This window comes from Cajanus cajan, chromosome 4 (assembly GCF_000230855.2).
Source record: "Cajanus cajan strain Asha chromosome 4, NIPB_CcT2T_4, whole genome shotgun sequence".
In the NCBI taxonomy this organism is placed as follows: Eukaryota; Viridiplantae; Streptophyta; class Magnoliopsida; order Fabales; family Fabaceae; genus Cajanus; species Cajanus cajan.
Window position 1 is genome coordinate 1,564,357 of NC_138520.1, and position 18,810 is coordinate 1,583,166.

The 18,810-nt window shown below is 31.5% G+C and overlaps 2 protein-coding genes across 5 annotated transcripts; both read left to right on the forward strand.

Annotated features, from left to right (window-relative positions):
* Nucleotides 1–3,238: 3,238 nt before the first annotated feature.
* On the forward strand, nt 3,239–11,892 carry LOC109788871 (bifunctional dihydrofolate reductase-thymidylate synthase). 4 transcript variants are annotated; one of them, XM_020347710.3, is made up of 14 exons: nt 3,239–3,315; nt 3,436–3,475; nt 5,823–5,866; nt 7,011–7,534; nt 7,629–8,055; nt 8,126–8,170; nt 8,374–8,439; nt 9,212–9,273; nt 9,368–9,442; nt 9,540–9,705; nt 9,816–9,939; nt 10,600–10,706; nt 10,786–10,921; nt 11,602–11,892. In XM_020347710.3, the coding sequence occupies exons 4-13, from the start codon at nt 7,098–7,100 to the stop codon at nt 10,894–10,896; spliced, it is 1,620 nt and encodes a 539-aa protein (XP_020203299.1). In that variant the 5' UTR covers nt 3,239–3,315; nt 3,436–3,475; nt 5,823–5,866; nt 7,011–7,097; the 3' UTR covers nt 10,897–10,921; nt 11,602–11,892. The 4 variants fall into 4 exon arrangements, with proteins under 4 accessions (XP_020203299.1, XP_020203297.1, XP_020203298.1 ...); XM_020347708.3 differs by lacking the exon at nt 5,823–5,866 and having other exon boundaries at nt 3,245–3,315; XM_020347709.3 differs by lacking the exon at nt 5,823–5,866 and having other exon boundaries at nt 3,288–3,334.
* A 1,183-nt stretch (nt 11,893–13,075) lies between these two features.
* Nucleotides 13,076–14,956, forward strand: LOC109788885 (putative caffeine synthase MTL2). The gene is made up of 4 exons (XM_029269346.2): nt 13,076–13,282; nt 13,529–13,936; nt 14,023–14,280; nt 14,372–14,956. Exons 1-4 carry the CDS (start codon nt 13,208–13,210, stop codon nt 14,729–14,731), a joined length of 1,101 nt encoding a protein of 366 aa, XP_029125179.2. The 5' UTR covers nt 13,076–13,207; the 3' UTR covers nt 14,732–14,956.
* Nucleotides 14,957–18,810: the final 3,854 nt, after the last annotated feature.

The following is an 18,810-nucleotide window of genomic DNA, read 5'->3' on the forward strand; positions in this document are numbered from 1 at the left end:
TAAGTCCATGTCGTGACTCCTACTCACTAAAATGTTCTTCCACATTTCACAAATTTCTTTCTCCATCAACAACATTAATTATCACACTCTAAAGCGAATAATAATATTAATTGAGATTCTCAGGTATTAAAATCTCACTCATAATTTTTTAAAACCCAGTTTTATAGTAAAATAAATTATATTTAATATTTTTAGAATGACTAAATATCGTATTCAGTAAAAATACAATATTGTCACTGGAGAGGATTCATTCTGTTATCACACACAAAATAAAATAAAATAGAACTAAAAAATGACTCGGTCAATTTGATAGATCTTGATGATATAAAAAGGGTAATGATGTTTTTCTACATCAAATGAGATAAGTTGATATGAAATTAGAAAAAGATAAAAAGAAAAGAGAAAAGTAAATAATCAAACTTTTTAACATGAAATTAGGAATTTATAATTTTTTAGAGATGAGAAAACTTTTTCTGCTATTATGAATGGAAAATTTGAAACTTTTGTCCGAGTTACTCTTTGAAATTGTTGAAGATACTTCAAATTTCTATAAACATACGCAGAATATTTATAGAAAAATTGAGATTGTGATACCTTTTACTCTAAATAAATAAATAATTATAACATAATAATTTTATAAAATAAAAATAAAATAAAATTCTTATCAATATTTTATAAAAATATTTACAATTCTTTAATCATAATTTTGTTAAATAAAGGAAATATAGAAAATAAAGTTTGAATCAATATAACTGTCTAATTTAATAAAATTTAAACAAAAAAATAATGAAATAGAATTTTAACAAATGCAAATAACTATTAATACTAAAATTCTGTCCCAATGTTATATTATAGCAAAACTTCTCTTTATGTCTCTCTCTCATCAAATACATCATCTTATACTTGTAATAATTTGCAAATAGTGTTTAGGCCAAATATAAATATGCAAACACATGGAGTGAGAATACATCTAATCCATAAACAACTTATATAAGACATAAATGTAGGCATACACATCAATAATGTCTCACACTCATATAAACATCATGCCCTATATCGAAAATAATCATCTCCATATATTCATTCATTATCCATAATCAACAAGTCATACAACATATATCAATTACAAATAAGACTTATGTAATAAAACTCGTAATTTTATATGCATGTGATACTAATATCTTCCTCCTCATCATTGAGAACACAAAATAACATAGTAATGTTACGAGACTACTCCATTGAATAATGTAGGGACCATCCATCAATAGTGTCTACAAACCACCTCAACTAAGGGATATCTATCAAGGTCTTGTCGAAGTGTTACAATTGGTCATTGTAATCTTTCATTCCAATTAGAGGTTTTCCCACCATAACATTTCTCGGGACATAAGTAGATGACTTATGATATTCGACCTACATATACTTATACTATCTCTCAAATAAAATATGTATGCATGGATTCAATACACACATCATGACAACACAATGTGTATGACTCATCTCCTAGAGTGTCAATCCACAATACTAGACTTATTCATCACATCTCATCATCAATATTCTCATAATATAAATCATTATAGAATTCATCATAATCATTCAATGATATCTCAACAATACTCTACACACATCATCATAATATTAGTCTAACAGATTTCATTGATTTACACATCACTACTCATTAATTCATTTTCTTAGTCCTCAATCTCAATTCCTCCTCACGATTCCTTAGTTATTAATTTATTAATAAGATAAAGCATCTTTTAAAAGTAAAAGACGTGACGCTCAACAGGATTTGACTGGCACACCTGGAGTGGAGAGGTTAAGGACCTCTCAGCCAAACTCATGCTCGACATGAGATTACTTGCGCTTGGCATGGTGAGGTTTAGGGCCTTTCTGTCTCAATCTTGATCGGCATGGTTTGGGTCACACTCAACATCACCATCCTTATAAAATTGACTTCAAATGGCATAAGATGCAACACCTTATGCCCAATGTCGAGAGGTTTGAGACTTTTCTAGCAGCCCCACACTTGGCGTGACCATCCTCACACCCAAGGCGGTTGTAGAATACGCATTTTGCAAACCAACAATCTACATAATTTGTTCTCCTAAAATTCATACTTACTTAAGCAATCAAATTCTTCAATTCACAATCCATTCGGTTAAATGATCAATTAATACCTCATGTCATCACTACATCAAAATTTATCTAATTAAATCCAAAATCCTCAAACTCATACATAATAATCTTAAAACCCTCGTAAAGCTTAATTTCATTGTCCAATAGATTGATTAGAACAACATACATGATTTAGAAAACAAAATAGCATCAAATTCACAATCATATTCATACACAATAGTACAAATTCAACAAATAACCTAGGAGGTTTATGGTTCAGTCACTTTTCACTTATCCTCATATATGCTTGTAGATTCAACAATCTTACTTTTCATATCTAAAGTGATGATCTTATTAAACAGTATGTTTCTTGTAATTTCAATCACTATCTTTTTTGTTGAATTCCTTTTACTTTAAGTTTCATAAATGTTATTAAAAAAGTGCTAGAGAAATATTCTTAAAACAAGATAACTAAAATATTTAAGTCTATTACCCATCTCTAAAAACATCATTGCACTGACTAAAAGCCTATAAATAGGCCATTACATATCAGAGTAATAAAGTTTTAAGCTTCACAAAGCAATACACAATACTATCTCTTGCAAATACCTGCCCTTTGTTTCCTTATACCTCTCGTTTTAAAAAAAACATTCAGCCTTACATATCACCAATATCTAACTATCAAACAACCTTATTTTTATTTTAAAAATATTATTAAAAACAATTATTTAACTGACTATTCTAAAATAAATTTTATAAATCACCTTATTATGCTAGTAAATTATACCGATACTCCTATTATGAGTCTTGGCTAAACTTGGAGAATGATAGTGTAATTTAATATCCGTATATAAAATATAATTATTTTTTGTAATTTAATATTAATATATAAAATATCATTATTATTTTTTTTTATTTGTAAATAATGGTTACCGAATTCTTATTTTATTTTGGTGTGAATTATAAGTCTATAATTTACGTGGCTTGCTTGGATAGTTGACGATGACACGGGGCTTCGTTAGAAAAAGAAAATGCTAGGTGTTGCTGTATAATGCCATTTTTTTCATGCAAAATCAAAATCAAATCCTCAATCTAATATTCTCTGAGTCATGATATAATAAGTTCAACTTTCTCAATTTTTTCTTCATCTTCAGCCAGCAGTCAGGGAGAGAAGAGTTTCGGTTTCATTTTAACAAGGTGATGAGAGCAAAATGTGGTAACTTCAAATTGCCTCATTTTTTAAGTTTAATTTGATGTGGGAAACTTTTTCCTTGATTTTTCCTTCACTGACTATATTATTTATTTGTTCTCTTTCAGATTGATTGTTGATTTTGCCAAATTAATTGGAATTGGAATGGTGAGTTTAAATTGTAGTTTGAAACATTAGAGAAATAAAATATGCTGAAAATTAGTTTCATCCTTGTCCCGTGTCATGACTTGCTGCTGCAAATAATTAATGATCACCGCTTTGGAGTCAACATTAAATATTGTGTCCACCACTTTCTTATCTCTATATTTTTAAAATATAACATAATTAATATAAAATGAATCTTTAAATATGTCTTTAATAAAGTTTAATTTTTGTAAAATTAATCAATTTTGATCTATTTTCTTCTCTTTATTTTTAATTCTTTTTATATTTTGTAAATATTATTTTATTCATTTTAAAATGAATAATATTGATTTTTTTTTTATTTTTATCTATTTAAGTTTCAATTTATTATTATTATTTCCAATAATTAATTTAAAATAAATGAATAATATTTATTTTAAATACTTAGACAAAATACATATTTAAATATATTTAAATTTAGTTAAGTGTAACTTTTAACAACACACGAAACATTTACTAAATAATAAGTTTATATTTAAAATAAAAAATATGAGAAATACTTTAGATTGATTTTATCTTTTTAAAATATTAAAATAAATTTATATAATTTTTTTTATCAAATTCTTGTATCAATTAATCTGTGCATATAAGACGTGATTTTCGTTAATCACTTATTATTTGATAATAAATTTTGATTTTTATATTTTAAGACAGACCTTACAATCATTGGATAGAGAGACTTAATTTTAATAATTAATTTGGTTTTTAAAATTAATAAAAATCTATTTAATTATTTATTTTTATGAATAAATGTAACTTAATGATAATTTTATAAATAAATAAAGTATAAAAATATAAATATAAATCATATATAAATTTATAAATAAAAATATATGTTTTCGTTTAAATTGGATTAGATCGAAATATGATCAATAAATTATAGGTTTGAACAAATTTGATATTTTTAAATTAAATTTTAAATTAAATTTTTTAATAATAAAATGTGATTAAAAGAATAAATTTTTATTAAAAATGATTAGTCATTATGGAGACTAATTAAGAGTAAAATTCGTATTACTCTGTTACTAAACAAAAATATAAATTTAATTTAGTCCTGTATAAGAAAAAAGTTTGGCTTGCGATTTTCATTTTGTTTGATTTTGGATATATTTACTTTTTTACTTTTTTGAATGGCTTTTTATTGCATTCAATTGATTAACAAGCAATTTTACTGTGCATAATACTTGTTAAATATTATCATTTTTTAATTTTAATTTTCAGAATCAGAATGAACTTGTTTTAATTTTAGGTAGTATTTTAACTTGTATATTTTACAAATATATTTATTATATATAATTAAAATTTATAATAAATTATATATATAAATAAATAATATATTTAAATATATGAATTATATTTAAAATTAATATATACAATATAAATGTTTTTAAACATATAAATTATATTTTAAATTTTTGATAAATAAATTTTATTATAATAAAAATTATTTTTATTTATTGATAAATTATTTTAAAATATTAAAATTTAATTAATAAATAATTATAATAAATAAAAATAAAATAAATATTTTTTTTATAAATTATCTTGTTGAAAAGAAAAACTCATAAAAATAGTAAAATAAATGTTTGTATTAATACATAGAGGTTAATTTTTATAATTTATTTTTTAAAAAATTTAAATATTTATTCTTAGTCCTTCATAAATGATTAAATTTTAGTTTTAATTATTTAAAATATTTATCTTTAATTAATATTTTTTTTTATCAATGACTAATATCTCTTTAAGATATGAAATTTTTATTTTTGTTCCTTTAATGTTACATAAAAATATTTATTACAAGAATTTGAAAAATATGCAATTAACAAATCTTTCAAGTAGCAGAAAAAAACATACATATGACCCATGATCCAAAACGATGATACATTACTCAATTATTATGTATTTTTTTTTATGGATTATTATGTAGGCTTAAATATCAATTTAAAATTATATTTTATAAAAAAATATATTTCAACACACAAAAAATAAAAACTTGTAAATATACAATTTTTTTTTCAACTCTAATTAGATTGAACTCAACTTGTCTCAAACACACCTATATGATAATTATAAGCCATCATTTTACAATATTCTGCATGAAAAAATAAATAAATAAAAAAGAAATCTATCAGGTCTCTATACTCTCACTCATTTTTCACTATCAGCACCTGCTTCTCTTGTTAACTTTTCTTTTCCATTTTCTAATTACGCCTTTTTATTATTATACAATTATACTTTCAGTTCGGATTTTGATGTTTTTCCTCACTTGAAAAAGTTAGTGGAATTTTGCACTCTGTTTTTTCCTTTTTAGGTCATAATAGTTCTTTCAAAATTACGCTCTTCAGGTTGACATCGGTCAGTACCTTCCTCGGCCACATTTTCTGTTTTTTGTTTTTTTTTATTGTTTTTTGTGTTGTGGAGTTCATATATGCTCGATGATTATTTTGTTCTTGTTTCACCAGCTTTTTATTTTTATTTTTTTTCAGTAGTTTTGATAGTTTAGAAAATGCTTGAACTTCTTATGTGCAGTTGAATTGTAACATGTGCGAGTTTGATTTTGGAAAATTTTGTTGGTTATACTATTGATTTGGTGACGAATATGGTTTCACTTTTGTCTCGTAATGGTGACCCTGGAGCTACTAATGTCCTTGATCCAGATTCCAGACCCATAACAACCTTTCTTCTTCCATTTTGATTAATCTTGCTGTCTTGGTTGTTGTTTCGTTCACCCCTTGGTCAATGAGTGTTTCTTCTCACTTTATTTGAGTTACCATAACTCAACTGTAACATATCTATTTATTTGAATTTTGAAAAGAATTTGACCTGTACTTCAATCAAATTGGCATTGCATATGGAAGCAAACAGATGCTATTAATCATGTAAACGAGATACATGTCAGGCTGGAAGGCCTCCAAATGGGGGCAAAAAAACACCAACCAAAACATTAAACATTACTGCTGTAAGAGACAAAAGAAACAACTTGTGTTAAGGTTAATGTTGGGTGGCCCAAATTCATCAAGGGATCTCAAACAAAAGGGGTGTTATGATTAGTGGTGTATTTATCAGCTGGTGTGTGCTACTCTGCATATGTGTTGATTAGTGCAAATACTTTCACCAGTTAATCATTTGTTGGTATATATAAACATTTGTATGTGCATTATTATGAGCAAAAGGAAAACTTTTGCCTAAGTTTGGGGAATGGAATGTAAATGGTCTTGCATCAGTTGAAGGATTCACTGCTATATTCAACTCGGCCACTAATCATATCTTTGCTTAGATTTATTCATGCATTAGCTACAACAGTTCTTGCTGAAATATGGGCTTATGCCCCCTCTCTCTAGTATTCAGCTTCAAAGCGACTTAGGTTTTAGTTGCATTGTCTTTCTTCTCTTTTTAATAGCATGATGTGTCCCTTTCATCTTTAGTGTTTTTTGTGCATGAATGGTGCCGTTTATAGTTACTTTTTATAGTTTTAATTTATTTCCTTTTTGGGTTTTAGATTCCTCTGCACTTCCAAAAGAATTGGCTGTGCAGTCCTTGTTTTCAGAGACCCTCGTTAAGTTCCCATCGGCTTTTGAGGTCTATAATGGCTAGCGATTCTTCTGCTATCTCCAACGGAGACAACAACGACAATGTCAATCCGCCACCAAACCTACAAAGGACTTACCAAGTGGTAGTTGCTGCCACTCAAGATTGGGGCATCGGTAAGGATGGGAAATTACCCTGGAGATTGCCTACTGATCTCAAATTTTTTAAGGAAATCACAATGAAAACATCTGATCCTGGGAAGAAGAATGCCATTGTAATGGGAAGGAAAACTTGGGAGAGTATTCCTCTCGAGTACAGGCCTCTTTCTGGTCGCCTTAATGTTGTTCTTACTCGGTCAGGCAGCTTTGATATTGCAACGGCAGAGAATGTTGTTATATGTGGAAGTATGCCTTCTGCATTGGAACTGTTAGCTGCTTCTCCTTACTCTCTGTCAATTGAGAAAGTATTTGTTATAGGAGGTGGACAGATATTTAGGTATGTATATTTATTTTTAAATATATTTCTTCATCTTATCCTTCCTTTTCAAGTTATAGCTCTTTCTGTGTTAGCTGATAATTTTCATGTTCAGAGAGGCTCTGGATGCACCTGGATGTGAAGCCATCCATTTAACAGAAATTCAGTCAAGCATTGAGTGCGACACTTTTATGCCTCCAGTTGATTCCACTATATTTTGTCCATGGTACTCATCCTTTCCTAAAGTGGAAAACGAAATCCGCTATTCTTTCACCACTTTTGTGCGTGTAAGGAGTTCAGCTGCAGAGTCCCCAAGTCAGAATATCCATCCACATTTTGATAATAATTCTGACAATCCACATTTTGATAATAATTCTGACTCCTTAAAGTTTGAGGTCAAAGATTTTTCTTTTCTTCCTAAAATGATTTTTGAGAGACACGAGGAGTATTTGTATCTTAAGCTGGTTCAAGACATCATTTCTGAAGGTACAACTAAGGTTGATAGGACAGGGACTGGTACCTTGTCAAAATTTGGTTGCCAGGTAACATTTTAATTGGTATATTGAAGGTTACTGTGATTTATATGCTGACTTTGTCTATATATTTCCACAGATGAGGTTCAATCTGCGCAGAAGCTTTCCTCTTCTAACAACTAAGGTATATAGTAGAGAACTAGAGATTATGGTTTAAGATGTTGTTGATCTACTGTTTAAAATAATTTGTCTTTCATATGAATTCTTCTCTTTTTTCTTTGGGATTGATATATTGTGTTTACTTCTTTGGATGTTTTTTAGGAAGGGGGAATATCTATTTGCTAATTTTGATAGAAAATTTGACTTGATTTCTTCAATCAATTGTAGAGAGTATTTTGGCGAGGGATTGTTGAAGAGCTTCTTTGGTTTATCAGTGGCTCAACAAATGCCAAGGTATTGATATCGTCAGCCATTCTTTTCCATGCACAAACGAAACCTCACCTATTCTTAGTTGGGTCATAAAGTAGCTGCAATGAGCCAAATATTGGGGAACATGACGTTGGTGTACTTTATATTGTTTGAACTTGAGTTTGAATATATGTAACTATGTAGAAAGCTTAGGTGCTTTCAAACTAACTCATTCCTGGTATTATTTGTTTTTTTATAATTTATTTCACATATAAATATGATTACATTCTTTTTAATCTATGCAGAATTTAATAATATATCTTTTATCATAATTACCTTCATAATGTCAAAATATATATATAAAAAAAATGATAAATATTTCTCATGCTCAGGGAGTGTATGTTGAAATTTTGCCTAGTTCATTTGTGATTGATTAAAATCCAGTGCTGAACTCGTATTCTACTGACTCTAATATGAATATTGTTTTGAAGGATTTCTGGGCTTGCTTTTTGCCTGTCTACATAAGTTGGGTTGCATTAGATCCTTATCATTATTGAGGATGTTCATGGAGTTGAATATTATTGTTGAGTGAAAAAATTATTCTATCTGTATTCTGTGATAGCACAGCTTGCACTTGCTTATCCACTGTTTTTTTATTGGTGTCTTAGAAATAAAGGGTTATGGACTAAACTGTCATTCACGTATTTCATTTGCATGAGGTGTTTTATTACTTAGTTATCAAGGAATCTTTTACAGTTTACTGACATGGTGGATTTGATTTAATGAACTTCGTTCTGCAAACAATGTATATTGACAGGTGCTACAGGAAAAAGGCATTCATATATGGGATGGCAATGCATCCAGAGAATACCTTGATTGGCAAGCATAACTATATATTTTAACATTTGAAGTAAAAATTGTACATTTTTCTTTATATTGCAGTTAGTAATTGGTTTTACATTTTTTATTACAGTATTGGTTTGACAGAGAGGGAAGAGGGTGACTTGGGGCCTGTTTATGGGTTTCAATGGAGGCATTTTGGTGCCAGGTAGGTGAATTATACCTTTTCTTTTTCTGAAGGTATTACAAAAGATTGTTTTATGTAGAATTGCTCAACTCTGTATTTCCTTTCTTACACTTTATAGATATACTAACATGCATGATGACTACTCCGGCCAAGGGTTTGATCAGCTTTTAGATGTTATTAACAAGATAAAGCATAATCCTAATGATCGGCGAATCATTTTCTCTGCATGGAATCCAGCTGATCTTAAATTGATGGCACTTCCACCCTGCCACATGTTTGCACAGGTCTGCAGCTTTATTCAGTTTTTCTTTGATAACCTCCCCCCTCCCCTCTCCACACATATATTGATATTTTTCTCTTTTTATTTTATTTTTTATTTTTTTAACTTTTGCAGTTTTATGTAGCTCATGGGGAGTTATCATGTCAAATGTACCAGCGATCTGCTGACATGGGTCTGGGTGTTCCATTTAATATTGCTTCTTATGCCCTCCTGACATGCATGATTGCTCATGTTTGTGGTATGCAAATTTTCGAAGCATTCACTACAGACTTAAATATGTAGTCAATTGATCAAATGTTTTGAGGTTTTGTGGTAGTAATAAGAGATGATCTATCCCACTTTATATGGTTGTAAATGACTTGAAGCTAATTAATAGGTGTTGGTTATCATATCAAAGATGATGCTCTGGCTAATTCCATTTCCAGGCCCAGGAGATAATAACCAGACTTGCTCATGCACTGATCTTTGTCCATGCTTGATTTCGGTTTTTATTTTTTTTTATTAAAACTGTAATTGACCCTAGAAAGTTTGGTTCAGGTGATTTGATTAGCCTGAGTCTTATATTTAATATTTTTTTTGGACATTAGTTGTGTGTGGAGATTGGTTCAGTTCTATATGCCCCTTTCTTTGGTAACTGAGAAATTTTTGCATACAAGAGGATTTTTTTTTATTTTTCTTGGTAGTATTCTATTTTCACTTTTCAACTATTTTTTATAGCTTTTTTGGTAGAGTACTTGTTTTCGGAAGTTTATCAACAAGTCTTTGTTTCAGAGTTGATGTTTGGGGTCTAGGTAGGTTCTGGATTCAGTAGTTTATTGGTTTTGATAATATCACTAGAGAAAAATAAAGCTTAAAAAGTAATTTAAAAGTAAAATAACCAATGTCTTTTTCTTGTCAGATCTTGTTCCAGGTGATTTTATCCATGTTATTGGGGATACACATGTTTACAGCAATCATGTGAATCCCTTACAGGAGCAGCTCCATAACCTGCCAAAACCATTTCCAGTATGTGTAATGTTTAGCACTTCTTTTAGTTTGTCTTGACTCTTTTCCTTGTTGACTCCCTTAATGTACTACAATGCAGACTTTGAAAATAAATCCAAAGAAGAAAGATATAGATTCTTTTGTGGCTGCTGATTTCAAGCTCATAGGCTATAATCCTCACCCGAAGATTAATATGAAGATGTCTGTTTAAAGTCTGGGGATTCTCGCTCCTTCAGGTTGTTTCTTCTTTTTGAAATAAGGTGGCAAGTATGTAGTTTTATTTATATTGAACTCTGCCGGATTTGTTACCGTTATTATTTATATTAAAACGAGGTGAATAGAATGTGATTTGGTGCTTTTTTATAGTCTATGAGCAGTAAACCATGGTGAGCATGTGTTAGGTCTTAGGACTTTGGGAAGGGGGGAGTTAGTCAAGACAGTTAGGATATTAATTAGTTAGTTAGGGGCTTAATGAGTTAATAAATAGGAGGATGTTGGGGCAAAAGGGGAGTATGTTGAGCATTAACTCTTTGTGAAGGGAAACCTTTGAGGACAGATCTCTCTGTCTCTCTCCTATTACTTGTTCTTATCAACATATTCAATAAAATCTGTCTTTTACATCCCATTCCTAATTCTTGGTTCTTAACAAGCATGGATGCTGAGGTGCTGTGCAATGTAGCTCTTAATTTAATATCTACACCTTAGGGGCTGTATGGCAAGCTAAATGACACCTTAACGAGTTATTAATGTTTATGCTTTCGGAGAAATTTATGATAATGCTACAAAAACTACTTCAAAATCACACATACTATGATTTGTGATTAGTGATTACACTGTCAACGCATAACTATAAACTCTTTAATGGATACCTAGTCACTTGATTTTTGCATTTTCTTATCTGTTGTTTTACTTGCAGTTCTTCGATGCTGAAGCCATCTGTTATCCTTGTTTCTGGCGCAACTATAGGGAGATAATGTTAAATCTGTGTACAATTAAAGACCATCTCGTAAGACATACTTCATCGCATACATATTGTTGGTGGGGATTCTTTGGTCCAATTTCCTTCCTTTCCAATGTATACCCTGTTGTACTTTACTTTTGACTTTTGAGGGATCTGAAACTCGACGGTTTGGGTTTTGCGTTTTTTGTACACTCTCAAGTGATAGAATTCAAGTTTAAGATGATAAGAACAACATTTCTATCTTTATCTAAACCTTCTGAAAATTTGAAACATTGAACAAAATCCTAAAAGCTAAGGCTCCATATAGGGTGATTATGAGTTTTCAATTTTGTTACCAAAATTGAATTTGAAAATAAAATCCGTTTCGATAAAATAGGGTTGAAATGATTTTTAAATGAATTTCAAAACCATTTTAACTCACTTTTGGAATAAGAAAAAGGTTTTCTAATTCTAGTTTTAAGTTTTTACAAGTTGTTTCAACTCCTTTCGACTTCTCGCTCAGACTTTTCTACTTCTCTTTCAATCTTCACTAAAATGGGTTAAATTGATTGACTCGACCTAAACTTTTCTAATGAAATTTAAAGATTGGGCTTTAAATTTTAAGCATGAATTAATCGTGGATCTTTTTAACCCGATTTGATCATATCTTGATTTGAACTTCCATTAAGAAATGGATAAACGTAGTTTTATTTTATTTTGCTGAGTTTGGGTATCATTTTAGAGACTTAAATTGAATGAGTTTTTGTTTGACCCGTTATAACCTGCAACTTGTATTGAGTCTGCGACCAACCCAACTTGAAGTCCGCAAGTGAAATGCATGGTTCTTTTTCTGGTTACAATAGCTTAAAAAGCCAAAAAAGAAAAGCAATAACAAATAAAATAGAACTACTCTCTCATGAGAGTTCCCCTTTGCATCGGCATGCAAAGCCACGGATAAACATACTATGCAGGACAGCATGAACCGATTTGCACCATTAGCTTGGCAAGAGTATAGACACTGTGGGTGACCAAACTGACTGCTCTTTTTTTGTTTTGTTTTTTTTCTTCCTCTTTATTCTTGTTTCAAAGCACTGAGATAGAGCCTCACACGTCATACGTCTTCCTTACTTTAGAAATAAAAATTGAACTATAATAGAATCTCAGATACACCAATTCATGAATCTTAGCTCTTACAGGATTACGTTGACTGCCTAACCTTGTACTAATTGTCTTCTTTAACAACGTTTTTGTCCTTGTCAGAGGAAAGAGACAAGACAATACCAAACTCCTATTTAACTGTTTCAAAAGTTCAACTTTCTCGAATAATAAATGTTCATTCCAAGACATGAATATGATATTTCAGATTCAGACAACTAAACTCCCTCTATCCAAAGTAGATGTTTTTCTTGCGTATGTGCTCACGTAAGGATACTTGGACTCTAATGTTCGATGGCCCACTTAAATTGAAATTATTGGGCCTCCTCCTCTTTAAAAGGTGATGGATGTTCATGAATCATGACTGTGACACCAACTACCACACTCGATCATAGGTTTTGATCATCAGTGTTCAGTTTTGTGACCCATGGCAACAGTACAATTTATCATCGCTAATGGTGGTGCTGGGGAAGCTAGCTACGCAAACAATTCCTCATTTCAAGTACTAATTTCTCTTTCTCCATCTATCATCATACTATTTAACTATTTTGGACAACATAATCTTCAAATGTTACTTTTAAGAAAGTGAATTTAAATTAAAAAAATCGGTTTATAAAGTTGAGATTTTTTATTATTTATAAACTCTACATTGATGAAATCACTAGCCAAGATGAAATCTCCGACAGATACCTTGCGAGTCATTCGTTATATGTTTTATGTTGGGTTTAATTTTATTAATTTCATGCAGAGTAAGATGATATCAAAAGTGAAACCCATCCTGGAAGATAGTATGAGGAGCCTGTATTGCAACTCTGTCCCAAGCTGTTTCAAAGTGGCTGACTTGGGTTGCTCTTCAGGACCAAATGCACTTCAAGTGGTGCATGATATAATTGATGCTGTTCATAACATAAGTGCCACCTTTAATCTTGAGCCACCCACATTCCAAATTTTCCTCAATGACCAATTTCGAAACGATTTCAACAACATCTTTGAGTCCCTACCTTCCTTCTATGAGAGGCTACGAGAAGAGAAGGGAGAGAAATTTAGTACTTCATGTTTCGTTAATGCAACACCTGGAAGCTTTTATGGGAGACTCTTCCCAACCAATTCCATGCACTTTTTTCATTCTTCCACCAGTCTTCATTGGCTCTCTCAGGTTAACTTCAATTTATAATATGACAAAGTAGTTACATATATAACATTATTTCAGTATTTATTTTTCATTGTTTAATTTGGCAATAGGCTCCAAAGGGGTTGGCTAAGGGAACAGGATTGGTTAACAAGGGAAACATTTACTTCACAAGCACAAGCCCATCTTCAGTGTACCAAGCATACCTTGAACAGTTTAGTGAAGATTTCAATCTGTTTATAAAATCACGTGCTGAAGAATTAGTGAGTGGTGGTGGTATGATTCTAACATTTGTTGGTAGAGATGAAACTTGTGAAATAATCACTCCTTGGGGACTAATTGGTTTGGTACTCAATGACATGGTTTCGGAGGTACATTCAACAAAATTCTCATTGTTTCATTTTTTTTTTTATTTCTTACAATGTCTAAGGATTATGGAGTGTAACATATTATGTAATGCAGAGTTTGATTGAAGAGGCGAAGTTGGAGTCAGTTAATATGCCAAGATTTGGTCCTACAGCTAAGGAAGTTAAAGAATTGATTGAGGCAGAAGGGTCTTTTACTCTGCAGAAGATGGAGAGTTTCAAGTCACGTTGGGATGAGGGGTTGAAGGAGAATGGTAATGATGTTTTAGATAGAAATGTGAGAGCTAATTTCATAGCCAAATACGTGAGAGCTACTACTGAACCTTTACTGACGGCATGGTTTGGAGAAGGAATAATTCATGAATTGTTCCTTAGATTCAGAAAGAAGGTTGCTGACCTGTTGGAAGAACAGATATTAGAGCATGCTTATCTGGTCATGTTTATGACAAGAAAATGATACAAATTACTCAAGTCTAAGAGATATCTTTTAATCTGTGTTAAAGCATCTTTAATAGAGTTGCTTAATTAACTAGTGTGTGCTTAGTAAGTAGGATCTGATGCTTAATGAGAGTGATGCATTGGAGAGGGATTTTAATAAGTGTGGTCCTTTTTTAATCTTTTAATGTGTGTTTTGTATGTTTTTCATTCGTTGTGCGTTAAGAAAAGAAGAGTTTTTTTTTTTGTTCTTGAGCCTCAACGGATATATTTCGAGTTTTTCTTGCTTTGTTATTTGACTAATGAAATTGAAGCTTAGTATGGCCCAGATGACATGTTCATGTGAGAAATTTATATAATTATATTTAAGTGAATATAACATTTAACTCATTATATTTTGAAAGTTTATTATTAATGCAAAGTATACATCAACTTTACCAAGTGACTAATTTTTATGAGAAAATTTAGCTTATCATTTTAATATCTTTAATAAGATGTATTCTTTTAGTTACATATATTTTTTTTCACTCACAAAACTTGAATTTGATTTTTATTAAAAGCAAGGTCAGTCCAACATATTTTAAGACTTAAAGTAAGTTTTAAAGTTGAACCTTTTTAAATATGAAATAATAATAAAAAAATCAACAATCATCCATAAAAAAAACTTTCAACAAAAAATTACAATACTAAAATCAAACCCCAATCCTTACAATGCTAGACTTAAACACTAACCAACAAACTAAAATTAGTATTGATACAACTAATTCATTAAGTTTTATATAAGTAAAAAAAAATATTTTGGGAGCCTAAAGCTAAGGTTTGACCAACTTTATGCTTGGACCCGCCTTGATTAAAAGAAATGTGTTCAGTTTTATTTAAATTAACAACTATTAGTATTTAACTTATTATTTGTAATCATTAAACAAGATTATGTAACTAGGACCATTAAACTCCAAAGCCCTATCACCTTCCAAGAGGTAAAGATTGCCCTTTTCTCCATGAACCTTTACAAAGCACTTGACCCTGATATATCAAACGGTTTTTGGCGACCGTGGATCCGGCGGTTATTAGTGACGCCAGTAATGCGATTTGTGGCGGTTTTTGACCGCCAGAAACTGCCAAAATAACCGCCACAAATCACAAATTTTTTTGTAGTGATAGGTTCCAACCGATCTTCTTCGTAACATATTGGGATACTATTGGTGATACAGTATAGGAGATTGTAAATGATGCTTTCACAACAGGTAGTTTTAACCCCCTTTTGGCAAAAACCTTGATAGTTCCTATACCAAAATAAGAAACTTCAGCTTTCTTAAAGGAGTTTCGGCCAATCAATCTATGTAATGTGTTACTAAAGTTAATATCCAAAGTTCTTGTGAATAAAATCCAACCCTACCTTGAGAAACTTATCGGTCCCCGTCAAAACAACTTCCTTCTTGGCAAAGGTTCTTTAGATAATGCTCTACTTGCTCAAGAGCTTGTCCACCATATACATAAAATGAAGAAAGGCAAGAAAGGTTAGTTACTCCTCAAAATTGATTTTGAAAAGGTGTACGATAGGATTGATTGGAGCTACCTTAGATTCAACCTCTCAAACTTTGGTTTCCCACCAAAGATTATTGATTTAATCATGTTCTATACTTCCTTTACTTCTCTCACATTAAAATGGAATGGTGAACATCTCCATTCCTTTTCACCAAGAAGAGGCCTATGATAAGGGGATCCACTTTCCCCATACCTTTTCCTTTTGTGCATGGAGAGCTAGCCATTCTCATCCAGGATAATGTGTCTAACAGTAGATGGTTACCAATTTCCTTATGCAGGAATGGTCCCAAATTCTCGCACCTATTTTTTTGTTGATGATTGTCTCCTTTTCACTCGGGCTACTTGTTCTCAAGCTCGTTTAGCCAGATAAATTCTACACACCTTCTGCCTTGCATTTGGTCTCAAGGTTAACATTCAAAAATCTAGATTATATGCCTTAAGAAATGTTCAAGAAGAAAATTGGCTAAAATTGCTTCAGTATTAGAGTTTCAACATACAACAAACCCAGGTAAGTACCTTGGGTTTCCTCTCTTAATTGGGCGAGTCAAGAATTCAAACTTGTCTTACATCCTGATAGTATACATAACAAGTTAGCTAGTTGGAAATTCCATTTATTAAATCATGTTGGTCAGACTACTCTAACCAAGTCGGGTCTTGGTGCCATATACCAACCTATTCCATGCAAAATCTATGGCTTCCTGAAAGCGTATGTGTTGGGATTAACTCTATTATACGTAATTTTATTTGGGGTAAACCATCTTGCCATTGGGTGGACTGGGAATCTGTGACTAAGCAACGCCTATAGGAGGGACTTGGCCTAAGATGCACTAGAAATGCTAACATTTCATTTCTTGGTAAGCATATTTGGTCTTTTATCATCAACCCAAATAAGCTTTGGGTCCAGAATTTATGCTCTAAATACCTTAACAACATTTCCTTATGGGATGTGGAACTTAGAAGTGGAGCGTCATACACTTGGATTTCAATCATAAAGGCCCTTTACCACCTCCGAGAAGGATTCTCCCTTAGAATTGGTTGTGGAGACTTGTCCTTCTAGTTCAACTCTTGGTGACCTATTGGTAAGTTATGTGAGTTGGTTGATTATGTTCATATTTTACAGATAATCTCTTATTGGTGAAAGATGTGTTTAAGGATGGTACTTGAAATTTTAACCAACTATATACTACTCTTCCTTCGAAGGTCAAGTACATCAGTTCCATCTTCCTAAACCAAAATGTACTAGACATGTTTGTGTGGAATCCTTCCTAATCTGGAGATTACTATGCCAAGTCTGCCTATAAATGGCTTACCCGTGAACCTACTAATCTACATGTTGTGCTTAAACTTGGTCCTAGATCTAGTCCACCAACCTTTCTGAAAATATTAAGCACCTGATTTAGCTCTTATACCATTGAAGTCTCCCCACCAACCTTCTTTGTTTTAAGCATCATATCTCCTTTGTTTGTTCTTGCTATAAGTGTGGAGCTCCTGAGGAAAGTTGGATTCATACTCTTTGCAATTGCCCAAAAAGCCACACAGGTTTGGCATCAGCTTCGCTTCAACACCAACGATGACTCCTTTATGTTGAATGGAGCTACGTGGTTATGTCATAACGTACATCACTAGTAATCAAGGACAACTTTTTGCTGTAACATGTTGGTTCATTTGGAAGGCATGCAATGCATATATATTCAAGGACCATATATGGCCAGCCTGGTTCTCACATAACCAGATCATGTCTCTCCTCAACATTATCATCAAGGAATCCCTAGTTATTGGTCTTAATCAACCACGTCTAGTTCATTGGTCAGCCCTTGTTGACCTTTTTATTAAGATCAACACTGATGGTAGCTCCTTTGGTAATCCTGGCCCTCCAGGTTTGGTGGCCATCTTCGAACCACATCAAGTAACTGGATCATGGGATTTTATGACTCTTGCGGATTTACTGCAAACACCAATGCGAAACTCCATGTCATTTAGCATGGTATCCAATGTGCTTGCTCAGCAAGTTACATATCCACGTCTTATGAAACAACTCTCAAACGACGCTCAGATTAATATCTCATGGAACACCCTTTCATCACCCTTATGCTCCAATTGTGAATTCCATCTGATCCTTCCTCAACTATGCTTGGGATCTTCGCTTCAAACATACATTAAGAGAGGGCAACACGTGTGTTGTCTGGCTTGCCAAATACGAGGCCAAGACTCAAGATCTATTTGTGTTGTTACATTCTTGTCTAACACCCCTAAACTTTTTGGTTAGAACAAATGCTCAAGAAACTATTTTTTATCAAATCCTAGTCTTGTATTTTCTTTCTTTTTTATTTTCCTACTCATAAAAAAAAACAAGATTATGTAAATATTATTATAAACCGTTTGCAATGATATTTACACTATATTTCTTATAACCTTTTGTAAAAAGTTGTTAATATGATGACACTTGTGTTTCTTAATTAAGATTGAGGTTTAACTTCTATCTTAGATTTAGATTTATGATTAGAAATATCATTTTATCTCTATAGAGACCAATCTAATAAGAATGAGTTATAACTC